General features: G+C 51.7%; 1 protein-coding gene across 17 annotated transcripts in view; it reads right to left on the bottom strand.

The window, feature by feature from the left end:
• The window catches only part of PTPRE (protein tyrosine phosphatase receptor type E), a 186,966-nt gene that overhangs the window by 20,187 nt on the left and 151,495 nt on the right, over window positions 1-15,284 (bottom strand). For 14 of the 17 annotated variants that reach the window (XM_078346773.1, XM_035269481.3, XM_078346780.1 and 11 more), the window contains 9 exons: window positions 10,107-10,183; window positions 9,411-9,447; window positions 7,975-8,072; window positions 5,014-5,133; window positions 3,086-3,249; window positions 1,433-1,568; window positions 849-998; window positions 400-493; window positions 51-127 (listed from right to left, as the gene is read on the bottom strand). In XM_078346773.1, coding sequence (XP_078202899.1) covers window positions 51-127; window positions 400-493; window positions 849-998; window positions 1,433-1,568; window positions 3,086-3,249; window positions 5,014-5,133; window positions 7,975-8,072; window positions 9,411-9,447; window positions 10,107-10,183 — 953 coding nt within the window. The remainder of the gene's footprint in view (window positions 1-50; window positions 128-399; window positions 494-848; window positions 999-1,432; window positions 1,569-3,085; window positions 3,250-5,013; window positions 5,134-7,974; window positions 8,073-9,410; window positions 9,448-10,106; window positions 10,184-15,284) is intronic. The other 3 variants (XM_078346781.1, XM_078346782.1, XM_078346783.1) reach the window with 1 other exon arrangement.

The raw sequence follows: 15,284 nt of genomic DNA, 5'->3' as shown, positions 1-15,284 counted from the left end.
ATGTGAAGAAATCCCACCTGCATAACCACAACTCAGGCCAGCGTACGTACGTCTATGAAGGACGCGTTGATGTAGTCTGTGTATTCTTGACCCCTTTTCATGGAGAGGATCACTCGATTGAAGTCATCTGCAAAGCAGTTTCTTCCTTTAGTTATTATAAAAAGGGTCCCACCTTGACAAATTAGCCCGTTGCTACAAGCTTCCAAAATATAGAGCCTATTAATAAAATCACTAAGTAAAGCCAACTCTTGGGAAAGTTTACATTATGAAAAAGCCCTTAGCTTGGGGCCAGAGGACACCCTGCTTTTGACCCTGGTGCACAGGGGCAGCGGTCAATGGGTTCTCTGGGATGAAAGCCTCTGGCCCCAGCCCCGCCCAGCCACACCGCGGGTGCCTTACACGGGATGATCTGGATGACCCTGGCCTTCTTCATGTTTGCCGGCAAGTTGCCAGTCCTCATGTTCTCCTTCATGATCCGGACATTTGTCAATTTCTGCAGCCGAGAAGGACATAGTGAGGCAGTTAAACCTCTGACATCCCTGAGCACGATGCTCACCTGAGGACTAGTACTGCAGGCAAGGGCACCTGCTCAGAGGAAACGCCTCCATCCCAGAAGTCTCCTGAGCATTGGGAAACAGAAATGTGTGCCCGGCAGGGCTGCTGTGAGGCTCTGAAAGCCACCTGATCCTTCTTCCCTTGTAAATCACAGCTCTGACATCGCCCCTGCTTTTTCTGAGGTCAGTTAAGAGGGCAAGTGATTGAAAGAGGTTTCCTTTAAATGGTCACCTGTTTTCCCCATGTCCTTGGCTGCCTAGCCCAGGATGGAGAGGAGGCTCAGCTGTACTCACCCTGAACTCCTCCTCCAGCCCAATCTTGTCAAAGTGGGTGCTGGTGCCGGGCAGGGTCTGCAGGTGCTTCTCCAGGGAGGACACATCCAGCTCTGTGTCCCCGTAGAGGTAGTACTCGAGTAAGGCTTGGTAGATGAATGTGTACTGCATCTGCGGGGAGGCCAGGGGCACCCACACCCTCGACTCTGCCCTGCATCCTCAGCCCGTGTGCAGCTTGGCAGCCCAAAGGGGCAGCTCTCTTCTCTTTCCCTTTTTGCCAGCACAAGGTGTAGGGCAAGAGTCAGAGTACCGGCCATGGATAATGACGATTTATATCCTTGAGTAAGGAGAACGGCAGTGGCAGAGCCTCACCTTGGTGAGCATGCCAGGCGCTGTGTATGGGCGCTGTTTGGGGGAGCAGGATTGCCCCATCTCATGTGAGCATAGAAGGGTAAGATGAGGGCGAGGGAGTCCCTGAGGTCCCACACATGGGCAGGGAGGGTCATGGGGAGGGAAGCCAGCCAGGGCCCCGCACGCCTGTGTGGCCAAGATATCTGGGTTTGCTTTGGGAAGCTGGACCAGGGCAAGAGGACGGCAGGACTCACATCTGTTTGAACCATCTGAGGGCGCTGATTACGGATTCGAGACACAAATTCAAACACATCCACCTTCTGCTCTGCGTGCATCATGGCCATCATGGCGTCGATCACAATGAAGGTGCCTGTCCGGCCCACACCCGCGCTTTGGGGAGAAAGATGCTGTGTCATGAGTCACACACCTTCCCTAAGTAAATGACAGGCCTGGAAGATGCCTGCACACCTGGAGGGAAGGGCAGGTCCAGCCCCAGGTCACTTGATCCAACTTTTTTTTTTTTTTGGTAGATTAGGAGCAAAGCCTTATTGAGACCACCAGAGGGAGCTGCAGTCTCAGTAAAGTGATCTCAGGCCGGTCCTCTGATCGCCACTGACACTCTAAGAGGCACATTAGCAGCTGGTGCAGCAAGCCTTGGATTAGGCTGTGCGGATAATATTCCTCATTTGCCAAACAGCGTCTTCTTCTGTGACAAGCATGATCTGCCCCTTTGGGAGCAGAGGGACCTCAGATCAACTACACAGCAGCTCCGGGAACCAGCCTCCTGCTCTGTCAAACTGGGCAAAGTCACCTGACTCGGGGCATTAAGTGAGGTGGCATCTGTGAGATTACTGTTATGTGACCCTGCACATTCCTCCCGGCATGGGCTGCGCTGGAGAGTGGGTGGGGTGGGGCCAGCCTCTGCTTAGCCCCAGCGAGGGCGGGTTGCTCAGACTTGGGGAAAGCTAGTTCTGCCAGAGCTTCCCGATGGCTTCTCCTGAACACCTGCACGACAGGTGTAGAGCATCTGCACGACAGGTGTAGAGCACCTGCATGACAGGTGTAGAGCATCTGCACGACAGGTGTAGAGCACCTGCACGACAGGTGTAGAGCATCTGCACGACAGGTGTAGAGCACCTGCATCACCGCGTGCAGGTGGCTTTTGTCCCTGGAAGTGCTGTGATACTCAGAATGAACTCTTTGGTAACCACTGGAAACTTAGTATCTAATCAAAGTGATGCCCTGGTGAGGCCAATCCCAGACAGGAACAAGGGGCGCTCTCTGTGGACCAGAAGGGAGTATGGAGAGGAGGCTGTGGAGGTGGCCTTGGCTTACATGTGAGTGGTTTTAGTGTTGTGCAAAGCCCACCCAGATGCAAGTCACAGGCTCCCCTGAGGCTATCCTAATCACAGGTGAGGAAACCAAGGCTGATGTGGCAGCTGGCAAGGGGCAGCCTGGTCCCGGACCCTGGTCTCCAGGACAGCCTGCTCTGGAGGACTCTGCTGTGGGTCCTCTGAACTATGGTGTGCTCTTCCATAAGGACTAGTGTGTTTTGGGGGCGGGGGTGGCTACCTGGCTTCCCTGGTTTCTATCTTGGTTCCCAAAGGTGACTTGGGATTCCCAGGGGAAGGCGAGAGTGACCAAGCAGACCTGCCCAGAGCTCCATTCCCACCACCGACTGGAGCCTCTTGGCTTTGGTGGGTTTTATTGATTGGGGTGAAGAGGAGCTTTCTGAGCTTTCTCCTGTAGGGTTCTTGGGGCCTGGCTCAGTCACTGACATTTGTATTCATGTCAGCCCCGCCTGTACCTCTGCCCACCTGATATTGGTCCCCTGGTCATTGCCCATGAGGGTGAGTCCCCTCACTGTGGCCTGCCCTCGAGGGTCCACCCCGAGGCTCCCAACGTACCTACAGTGGACCACGATGGGCCCAGCATGAATGGGGTTGAGCGTCTTCACTTTTTTGAGGAACTTCAGCATTCCAATGGGGGTAAAAGGCACTCCGAAGTCAGGCCAGCTGGTGAAGTGCAGCTGCGAGACCAGCCTGGGGGCTTTGCAGCCTTCAGGAAGCTGCTGCAGGGGACATGGAGAGACCAGAGTGGGTGCAACAATCCTCCCCCTGCCCCCGCCCCCCGACCCCAGCATCTCATTCTGAGCACGCTGTGGGTTCCCCTGTACTGGGGATGCATGGGGGAGGGGACCATCCAGAGGGAGCCCGCCCGAGCGAAAGAGCTTAGCTCTTGCCCCTGCTGACTCTGAACATATGCTGCTTTTGGGGCACAGAGCAGGGCCTGCAGCACCCAGCCATGCCCAGGCCAGGCAGAGCCCAAGCAGCCAGACACATCCCCTAAGCTGGTCTGCGAGCTCACAGCCCCCGTGCAAGGGGGGCGGCCATGGCCCATTTCATCTGGACAGTCCCATCCCATGCCTGTGGTCCAACAGCACATCCTTCCTTGTGCAAAGCTGTCTTAAATTTGGGAGCACAGATGATGCAGTTGGCCTGCTGTTTGGTGATGCCCAGACTTGCCCTCAGAGCCTGTCTCAGCTGTCTGACCCAAAGCCCATGAGTTTAATTCCCTTGCCAGATCATGGAAGGTGATACAAAGTGTATTTGGAAGTATATATGTGTGCAGGTATGTGTGTGTGCACACGTGTGTGAATGTGTGGGGGTGTATATATGTGTGTGCAATGTGTGTGCATATGTGCATCTGTGTGCCTGTGTGGGTGTATGTGTGTGGACGTGTGTGGGTGTATGTGTGTGAATGTGCGTGTATGGCTGTGCACATGTGTGCATGTGTGAATGTGTGTGGGTGTGTCCACATATGTGAATGTGTGTGCCTGTGTACATGTGTGCACATGTGTACATGGTGAATGTGCTTGGGTGTATGTGTGTGCATGCATGTGTGTGCCTGTGTGCACCTGTGTGAATGCATGTGTGTGCATGTGCATGCATGTATGCAGAGTGTGTATGTGGATGCACATATGTGTATGCGGGTGCACATGTGTGTATGCATGGCGCGCATGTGTGGATGTGTGTGCACATGTATGTGTATGGATGTATGTGTGTAAATGTGCATGCCTATGTATGTATGTGTGTGCATGTGTGAATGTGCATGCCTGTGTGTGGGTGTATGTGTGCATGTGTGTGAACACCTGCGTGCTCCTGTGTACACATTTCTGGGAGAGATGCCAGCAGTGGATAGAATAAAAATGATCAGCTCATCTTTTTCCTTTTGGGCTGTGGCTTTTGGGAACCTCAGACACTTATTTTGTGACCTAATTAAGCCAATCACTCTATCTTTAAACCCTGATGAAATGGCCTTCCGTTTTCTTTTTCTATGGTTTTAAACTTTCTTCTATTTTTTTCATCTGCTTTGTATATAGATATTTGTACTCTCATCTCTCTTAAACCCTTTGGGTGGTGGAACAGGACCCAAGTGTGGAAAATAATGAGGAGATTTCTGACATAATTTGGAGTGTGCTAGAAAAAAACTGCCCTCCTAGTTCCAGTGTGTGAAATGCCATTGTGATATCGAGGGGGGAATCCCATCCCCAGGCCCCTCCTCTGACTGGTCTTCCTGGAGAGGCCCAGAGGAGTCTCTGGGAATTAGGAGGAGCCCCCCGCATTGCCTGCAGACCCTTGTGCACCAGCCTCTGGTGTCTCGGCCCACTTTCCCATCTGCCCATCACAGCCTGGTCACTGTACCCTCTCAGCCAGAGCTGCGGCAGTGCTGGGGTGGCAGCAAAGCGCTTCATAACTGCAGAAGGGTGTTAACTCTGGGCATCGTGCTCTCTGGGAGTGATCTTTCTGGAAGGTTAGCCACTAGAGATGCTTACTGGCTGTATGCAGAACTTCCGGATGGTGTAGTCGACCAAAACCACGCAGTCCTCCACGCACACCCGGATGTTTCCATAGGTCCAACAGCCTTGGTCGGGCCAGTACTGATGGCATTTTTCCTGCATGGAACAATTTCATAGAAGCAAATAAATCTGTGGGTGCACTGCAACATGACATCCCCACCATCCACAGAAGGCCTCACACACACCAGCTGGAGTCACACAGTTCCCAGAGCTGAGAAACAGCGAGTGCACCTGTGTCGCCCTCAGGAGTAGGGAAACTGAGGCTGCATAACGGGTGGAAGGCAGCCTTGAGACTATGACGAGGGCCCCCCCAGGTTTCTGATTTAGACACCAACAGTGTCTCACTTCTTCATTCATTCACGATTCCCATACATTTTATTAACTGACCATCAGCCAGTCATGTTGAGCCTTCAGAGCTGGGCACCTGACCCCAAATGACCCTCAGGCCGGGGGGCAAGGACAGTGCTTCCCCCAAACATTTACCATTGGATTCAGCAATTTGTATTTTTCTTGCTCAGTTCACTAAGGACAAAGGTAATTTGCCCCACTGCCAGTCTGCCGTTCAAGACTAATGAACCTATGATTGGCCTGATGATCTTTATTTTTCTCTAGCGGGGACAACGCTGCTGTGGCGTCTGCAGAAGGGGATGCGTTGCTACATACAGGCCCATTTCTTTACCCTCCCAACCTCTGAAGCAATAATGGCCCAAAATACATGTTCTGGGAGCCCTTTCATTCTGCAGCACTGCTTGAAGCACCTGCCCGGTGCTGAGCCCTCCATCATGGCAGACTTCATGAGTGAATGAGGACCCACCTCGAGGGGAAAAAGACCCACTTCATGTGCCAGAGAAACATCTCTGGAATGGAACAAGCCTGCCGATCATTGGAGAGTTTATCCTGGGAATGGCCCCTGAGCGACACAGCTCATGGTTAAGTCTCCCGGATTAATAGTCTTATGAAACAAACAGCCTCTGGTATTTAGCAGAGCAGCACCCTTGTGTTATGACTGCTATGGACAACTTCCTCCTCCCTGCTCCTGGCTCTGGGCGGGGCTGCTGGTCACAGGGTATTTCCGACGTAGCCCAGAGGAACTGCAAATGCCTACAGGTCTCGGTTTGGGTGAGTCTTGGCCCTATTAGGAGTCCTGGGGACCCTCCTGAGCCTCTCACCTTGAAAGGTTCTCCAGTAGGAACTGTGAAATCATTTCAGCCTCTCAAGGGCTCAGTGTTGGTGGCTGCTTTTATGCCCCCTCCCTCTGGCTCCCTCCCACCCGATCATGAGATGCCAGGGCAGCTGCCTTTTGCAATGCAGAGCCCAGGATGTGGAAGCCAAGGAAACCACAACAGAAGTGTGAGCAATTAAGAAAAAGGGAACTCTACTGAGAAATGATTTCATCTGAATTGGTGAGAATCAGGACATGGCAGCCGCCCAGCACTGAGTCACAGGAGTGGAAAAATCCAGTAGGAGGCGATGGAAGAAGACGGAGAGAAAATGCCAGTGACATTTTCAGCAGAGTGACTGAAAGGGGGAAGCGGGGGCGTCCTTCAGTCCCCGGGCTTCTGTGTTGGTCTCATGCTTGGAGCACCAGCCCCAGGAAGACTGGTCCCTATGATTGCGGGTCACAGGGGACCCTGAGATGCCTCCTTTTCCCTAGTGTGGGTGTCTTCCTCCATGGCCACTCCAGCACAGGCAGGGTGAAGAGTCCTGCTCTGGGAATCCCCTCTGTCACTCTTCCCCATGACAAAGGATGACAGGGATGAGATTCGTAAGGTCTCCCCAGGTGGCCCTCCCCAGCCCTGTTTCAAGCTCCCCCAAGAGCAGAACAAGAGCCCCCATCCTATCCCTGACTAGAAACGTGGCTGGAGGCTGCTTCCTGTGTTTTTGGTGGCACTTAGTAAGCCGGAACTGTGGGGACCAGAGCACCTCCCAGCCTGCCTGTCCCTCGGGCTCCTGCCACCCATCTTCTGCCCCAGCTGAGCTCCCCAAGGCCTGGCACTCCCATTAAAAATGGTAGCCCTTCCCCACAGTCCTCGCCTGGGTGCTGCTGGGGTCAGGCCAGTGGACGACTGAGGAGCTCAGGACAGAGTAGGGCCTGAGCAAGGCCGGGCAGGACACGAAGTTCCTGCTGAGCTGGGCCTTCATGCCACAACACGCCAGAAGCACAGCCTCCTGACTATCGCCCCACCTGCGGCAGGTCTCCCTCCAGCTCCCAGTTCTTCTTTCATTCTGGAGAGCGAGCTCACTGCCTATGGCATGGCTCCCTGCCTGTCACTCAACACCTCTCCCCGGGTTCCCAATGGCCCCCACTTCTCCGCCCTGAATGAGAGCCCCCATTCCTTGCACCTGGGACAGAGCTGGCCCAGCACAGCAGATGCTAATGAGTACTTGTTCCATTAGGAAACAAATCAGTTCAACTTTTCCTCTTTGTCGATGATTCAAATTCTTATAATGTACATGCATCCTTTTTTGAATTAGAAACAGCTAATTAAATATATTTGGATGGCAAATCAACATTTCTTCAATGTACCGTGTTTTCAAATGCATTTCTCTAGTCTGGATAATAAGCCTGAAATCACGTTCATTTCTAGTCTGGGGTCTGCCGCATGACATGCTGGACATCCTAAAACTCGGCTTCTGAGATTCAGGCCTCCCATCACGCAGCCAGAGCCACGGGGCGGGCCGGGGACCACTCTCCCTTGGGACAAAAGGGGAACCCTTGTGTCACTGTTTTATCACAGATAGATAACAGTGAGATGCTGGGGGCGCAGGGGATTTGTTTCCTGATGAAAACGCTGTACGCCACTGCCCATGTTTGGGGTTTTCTGCAGTGATAGGGAGAGGAAGGGAGGGAAATAGGAAAAGGAATTGGTAAGAACGTCCCGCCCCGCTGCGGCAGCTGACAGGAAGTGACACCGGAGTCAGATGCCAGGAGCTCACCTCTTTCCTTTCTTTCAAGTTCGTTAACATGACGATGGTCGCAGACTTTTGCTCCCAGATCATTCTCCAGAAGTCATTAACAGTTTCCTGTTTGGGGCCTGTGTGTAGAGGACAATTCCGAAGTCAAAAAGCATGAAGGGAAGTCGCTCTGGGGTCCCAGCCCTGGCACCCTGGACGCTGGCCCCTTCTTGGCCTTGTTGGGGCACACACTTCATTCCCTGAAGTATTCCAGAAATGGTGGGGGCTGCCTGTCCTACCACTCACCCCACTCCAGCCAGGAACCCCTCCAAGGGCGAGGTCATTAGGCCCACGTGGAGTTCCTTACATTTGCAGGTAAGAAGCAAAGTTTAGATGAGGGCTGGCTCTCCAGCCAAGTGTCTGGAGCTGGCGACAGCCTTGAGAGAGGCAGAGACTGCCCGGCCTCACCCTGCATTCCCAATCTCCTGTTCTTTGTCAAAATCTTACTCTCAGCATGATGCTGTCCAGTAAGAGATGAGCTAAGGTCCCTGGAGAGGGGCATCCGAACAAAAGACAAAATGTCGCTAGGAGAAAGTCCTCTGCACCTGTGCACTTCCTGTCTGAGCCGTAGCCATTCTGTAGCCCTGAGCTAAGCACTGCCTTGTGAGGGGGACGGGCCAGGAGGGGAGGAAGGCCCTGCCCTGCTGCTGTCCCGCCCTGGGCTGCCTCCCTGTGGGTGTCTGCTTGCAAGAGAGAAACCCTTGCTTTGATCAGCTTCTGCCAGGATTGTCAGGTTTCCCGAGGTCTCCAGCTGGGCACATTCCTGATGTCCTGTGTGTGTGCACGTGTGTTCTTTTTTCTTAGAGATCCTGCATTTGTAACAACTTCCCAGATGATTTTGAGGTATGCTGAAATTCAGAGCTCACTGCTCTAAAGACTCCTGGCCTAAGTCTGAGGAATCTAGTTTCGGCTCCGGTGATACCTACCTGCACACCTTCCGGGTCCTGCAGGTGGCAACCCCTGGGGGAATGATGCTGGGTTCAGTACTCAGTAGACAAGGGAGAACTCTGTGCGAGCTGAAGGGCACGTTTTCATGGCTGAAGCACCTTTCAAGTTATGGCCTTGATCTGAAAAGCTAGTCACCCCACCACCCTCCAAAATTGGGGGCCACGTAGTGCTCAGCCCGCTGAGAGAAATTTGAGGTTATCTGATGCAAGTATTAACATGCCAAGTGGCAGCTGGGGCCACCCCATGGCCTGTGTTCACACCCTATAGGTGTGGGGATAACTGAGTGTGTGTCTCTCTGACTGTCTGCACACATCCATTGTGTGAATGGATGTCTAACAGGTCTGTGAGGTCTAAACACAAATACAGAAATCCAGTAGCCATCCTTGGTCTTGTTGGCCTACAGATAAGGAAAGAAGAGCCACTCACATCATTTTACCAAAAATACATTCAGAAATTAATAAAAAGCTTACCTTGAGCTGCTATGAATTTATTCTTCTCTTTGTAACCCTAGAAAAAACAAAATCGGATTTACATTTTTTTTTTCAGAATTATCTTTGCTGGAAGGATTCATCGTTGTTGCTGTTAGGAAGGCAATACATATTCACCACGGAGAATTTGCAAAACACAGGAAAAGGTTAAGAACAAAGAAAACTCACCAGCAATTCCAGAAATAACAAGTCCTATTTCATAGTCTCCTCTCTAGTCTGTTTCTCTGCAAAACCTTTCCCAGACTCACACACAAGCAGACATTTCTATGCTCTAATTGGGTGAACATGTACAATTTGATTTATGTTGTGTTTTTGATGAGAATTTTGTCATTCCTATTAAGTAATCCTTTAAAGATCAACACAAATGGAGTTCTAATAATCCACTGCACATGGTTTTGCCACCATTCGTTTAACTGTCCGTTCTCCCTGTTCTATTTGGTCAGGAATAGAAACAATGCTGAAATGAACATCCTCTGTGCTTGTCTCTGTCCCTTGAAATCAAATTCCCAGATGCTGATGTTAGCTTGTAAAGCACAGGCAGTTCCATGCCCTTCGTGCTTGGGGCCAAACTGCCCAGAAAGGCTGTGACAGTTTGCACACCTGGCACCAGACAAGTGCTCACTGGTCATGCCTCACCCTCAGCTGGGCCACGGGAACCGGAAGCCTCTGCCCACTTACATCTATGTAGGAAGCATTGATGTAGTCTGAACAGGGAATTCCATCCACTTGGCTCAGAATCACCCTCGAATGATCATCTGGAAAAAACCCAAACAAAGCCAAGATGTCAGGGCCAGGAATGACAGTGCCGTCTCTTCATCTGCAGTGTCAGCTGCTAGGAAGGGCAAGAGCAGCTTCACAGCGGCACCGGGGGTGGCAGAGATGTTCTTCTTCAGTGTTCCCATGGAGGCCACCAGTGTCCTGTGAGAGAATGCACCCGCTTTGGTGGACACTGACTGTCTCAGCTGTGGGACGATGACAAGGGTAGGATTTCAGCGTCCAGAATGGGGGCTGCTGGATAGACAAGAACAGTGGATCATAGATGAGAACAGCAGAAGCTGCCAGGCCCCTGGCAGTGCAAGGGCTGTGTTTTATGAACCTCACACTGGGCCCCAGTACTGACAAGTGTGGGTCCACTTAGAAAAGCCCCAGAACAGAATGAGTGAGTCCACTCCCAGGCTTCCCAGGGAAAGGAGTACCAGCCCCATGAGGACAAGTGGATATGGGAGTCTAGGACTGGGGACTCTGACCCTCAGTCCCACCACCCGAGTCTGCCCCAGGACTGGAAGGTGAGCATAGTGAGGGCCACCCGGTAGAGCCAGCCTGCTGCAAAGCATGTTCCCAGTGTGGAAGGCTGACCATGGAGTGTTCTGTGTGTGGGGTGTGTGACTGCATCTGGATGTTTGTAGTATGACTGGTGTGCTGTGTGAGCCTGATGTCTGTGGTGTGTATATTGGTGCAAGCATGTTGTGTCTGTGGTATCTGCGAGTATGTAAGCGTGGTATGTGCTGTGTGTATTTTTGTGGTGTGAGTGGTGTAGTGTATGATGTGTGTGTGGTGTGTACTTTGGTATGAGTGTGTCATGTGTGTGTGCATGTGTGTAATGTATATGTGGTGTGTGGTGTATGTGTCACGTGTGTGTAGTGTATGTGTGTAGTGTGTGTGCTGTGTGAATGTGTGCATGTGGGTTTGGTGTGCATGTATAATGTGTTTGTATGTGTGTTGTGTATGTGTGTGCGTGGTGTGTGTATGTGTGTAGTATGTGTGGTGTGTATGTGTGTGTGGTGTGTGTATGTGTTTAGTGTGTATGGTGTGTGTATTGTATGTGTGGTGTGTATGTGTGTGGTGCGTGTATGTGTGTAGTGTGTGTGGTGTGTGTATTGTGTGGTGTGTGGGTATGTGTGTAATGCATGTGTGGTGTGTGGTGTGTATCTGTGTATATGGTGTGTAGTGTGTGTGGTATATGTGTGTAGTGTATATGTGTAGTGTGTGTGCTGTGTTAATGTGTGCATGTGGGTTTGGTGTGTATGTGCAGTGTGGCGTGTATGTGTGTAGTGTGTGTATTGTGTGTTGTGTACGTGTGTGTAAGTGTGTAATGTATGTGTGGTGTGTATGTGTGTAATGTGTGCTGTGTGTGGTATGTGTATATGTATGTTATGTATGCATGTGTGTGGTGTGTATGTGTGTATATGTTATGTGTGTATGTGTATATGCAGTGGGTATGTAGTGTGTGTGATCTGTATGCATGGTTTATATGTGTGTGGTGCATATGTGTGTGTGTAGTGTATGTCTGTATAGTGTGTGTGTGCTGTGTGCTGTGTATGTGTGGCAATGTGTGCAGTGCATTTGTGTGGAGTGTGTCTGGTGTATGTGTGGAGTGTGTATGTGTCTGTACTATGTGTGTAGCATGTGTGGTGTGTTTGTATGTGGTTTGTCTGGTGTGTGTGGAGCATGTGTGATGTATACGTGTGGTGTGTGTGTGTGTGTGTGTATGTGTGGTGTATGTGTGTGTGTGTACGCGCCCGTCAGGGCTCCATCATGACTTCTGTGGGCCGAAGTCACTTCTGCCTCCCCAGCTTCCTCCATACAACTATGAAGAAGGTTATCTTAGGACTGACTCTGTTGCTGGTGAAAACACGCATTCCAGGATGGGTTTTGCACATTTGGTTTGTGACGTGAAAAGCGAAGCCGTTTTCATGAGCCTGTAGAAGTGCTGTGGGCCTGGCGCTGCTCCTCCTGCGCACGGTAGAGAAGCCCCGACCTTTCCCAGGAATGTCTGGCTCAGCCAGGTTGGGACGAGGCTGGTTCTGAAATGTTGGTGCTGCACTGGGCAGAGTCTGGCACACGTGGCAGTAGGAGCTTAGGGGCTCGTTCCTGACTCATTATTTAGTGAATCTAGGTCCCCTCCCTGCTTCTCCTCTTAGTCCGTGATCAGAGCGGATTGTGTTTGCGGCATTTGTGATGCGGGGCCGGGCAGCACCCCAGGTCATTCATGCCTTGTCTGTCTCACCTTCACCTGGAAGGCTGTCATGTGGGCCACGGGTTGGTGGCCTGAGACCCCCGATGGCTGAGCCAGCTCTGTCTGGCTGCCAGCAGAGAAGGGGCAGGTACAGGTCTCAGAGAGCCACAGCCCAAGCAGGGTGGCCAGGGAGTTGGACCCCAAACTTACATCCTGCAGACCTCACCGTCAGACACTCCTGCTCGGTGACGGGCAATGCCCAGGCAGATAAAGCTCTGCTGAACATGTATAACACTAGTTGAAAATAATCTGGAATGGTTTATGCTTTGAGGACAGCTATAGAAAAGCACAGGGTAAAATATAGCCTTCTGCTTAGATTTAGAATCTTGCAGTTTCTAAGAGCTTCCTGTCTTTTTATTCTAAAAAGTCACACTTCACATTCAAAACATTATTTCCTAAAATTATCAGCTGTTGGCACTTTTCCAGAAAAGAGGCCTTGCTTGCCATCTGCCACAGAGCCTTTCTATAGGCAAAAGTCAAGCCTGCCTGACAGGCAGAGCACCTTAACCTCTAACCCCACAGCTCCCAAGGCCACATGCCTGCCCGGAGCCACGGGCCATCTTGTGACTCTGGTGAGAGATTGGGAAAGGCAGGGAAGGCGCCAGTGGCTGTGGCAGTTGGGTCCCTTCTCCCTTCTCCCCAAGGTGACCCTCAGCCCCATCCTAAATGATACGAGGAGCTGTCACCCTGGGGGTGGGTGGAGCAGATCTGAGAGCTCCCTGCCTGATGTCCCATGATCCAGCTCACCTATCCTGGTCCCAGCAGGGACCCCCGAGGTCATTCTGACCAACTGCTTGGTGTAATCAGACAAACCTCTCCTCAGCCTTTAGTCTTCCTGATGCCTGATGCCAGATTCCCCCCACATTAATCCTTGCCAGGCCACACCATCTCCCTGCCACTGTTCTGTAAACTCATCTTTCCAGCAGTGAGAAACATGCCACATCCTGGCAGTCCTCAGGCCCCGGACGGCTGCCTGTGCTGTAGGGTTACCGTGGCATTGCTGCTCCTGCCAGGAGCAGGAAAAAGATCTTACAGGGGAGGCTAGAAAAGCCTGTTCTGAACCTGACTACGCTTTCAGGCTTGGAGGAAAGGCCAAGTGACCCCTGTAGCACGGTCTAGAGAACGCGGCTCAGAGGAGACCTACAGGAGATAGGCCTGGCCTCTTCCTCCAGGTGGGGGCTTCAGAGGGGAGGCTGCTCTGCTCTGGGCCATCACACCTTGAGGAGGGGACTGGGTATAAGTAACGCCCACACTTGGCCATGATTCTGCTTCCACAGAGGTCCCAGCTAAATAGTCTTTTTTTTTCTTGAGATGGAGTTTTGCTCTTGTTACCCAGGCTGGAGTGCAATGGTGCGATCGCGGCTCACTGCAACCTCCGCCTCCTGGGTTCAGGCAGTTCTCCTGCCTCAGCCTCCTGAGTAGCTGGGACTACAGGCGTGCACCACCATGCCCAGCTATTTTTTTGTATTTTTAGTAGAGACAGGGTTTCACCATGTTGACCAGGATGGTCTCCATCTCTTGACCTTGTGATCTACCCCCCTTGGCCTCCCAAAGTGCTGGGATTACAGGCGTGAGCCACTGCGCCCAGCCAATAGTCTTAATTAACAATGTGATGTTACCTTTAAGGGATGAGGGTTTAGTGGTTGAGAGAGAAATGAGGAATTCAGAAAAGGGCTTAGCACTGAGGAGTTTCTTTACAAGCATGGTTAGCAGATCAAGGCATAACTTTCAACTACTCAATAAAGGTAATAAATTGACCATTGATACTAATTTCTAAATATCCCAAACTCAACACAAATTATTCTAAAGATCTCAGACCTCCTCCTGCCATGGTCTTCCTTTCCTTTGATCTGCTCAGCCATGTAAATTCCCTCCCCTGTCTCTGTGACATCTTCTACCTGTTGGTGACAAACCCTCCCCAAAGCATGCAGAATCTAGCCATGGTCCAAGCCACCCTCAAGGCTCAGCTGTGTGGCCACCACATGGCCTCCTGACACATCTTCCAGGTGTTCCCTTGGCCACCCCTACAAATATGTGTTGAATGAAAGACTATTTGACAAATTTCTCCAGTTTTCATTGGCTCATGGGCTCACAGTGGGTTTCTGTAAAAACCACACACCAATCCTATGCATGTCAAATGGGAAAGAATTGTTTCTAAAAAGTGCGCAGTTTGGACAGACCAAAGATCAGACAGACCATAGCCGCTCTGACATACGGAGCAGATGAACTCAATTCTAGTCCGAAAAATGCAGCAAGAGGCAGCATGCCAGAGCCCACATGGGCTGCCTTCCTCCACCCCACCGAGGCCCAGGCCAGGAGGGGTGGACCTGTGGAGGCCACAGGTTCAGGATTCAAACCTGAACTTAGTGGAGTCCTTTGAGGCTGCCCTTCTGTTAGCCTTATGGGCAAAGCAGATAATGGAAGGGGCCAGGTAGCTGAAAGATCCCAAAACCACTCTGATGCCCAGCCAGCTCCTTTTTTTTGAGAAAAAGTTTCACTGCTGTTGCCTGGGTTAGAGTACAATGGCATGATCTTGGCTCACTGCAACCTCTGCCTCCCGAGTTCAAGAGATTCTCCTGTCTCAGCCTCCCGTGTAGCTGGAATTATAGGCATCCACCATCATGCTCAGCTAATTTTTTGTATTTTTCGTAGAGACAGGGTTTCACCATGTCGGTCAGGCTGGTCCAGAACTCCTGACCTCAGGTGATCCACCCGCCTCAGCCTCCCAGGGTGCTGGGATTACAGGCATGAGCCACTGCGCCCAGCCAGAGCCAGCTCTTACAAAGGCGGCTCAGAACCTATGGGGCTTGTCTTGGCACCGAGATAGGCTGTGAAAGCTG

The sequence above is a fragment of the Callithrix jacchus genome, chromosome 12 (genome assembly GCF_049354715.1).
Source record: "Callithrix jacchus isolate 240 chromosome 12, calJac240_pri, whole genome shotgun sequence".
Classification (NCBI taxonomy): domain Eukaryota; kingdom Metazoa; phylum Chordata; class Mammalia; order Primates; family Cebidae; genus Callithrix; species Callithrix jacchus.
The sequence above is the reverse complement of the archived record's forward strand: the minus strand, read 5'-3'. Positions and strand labels throughout refer to the sequence as shown.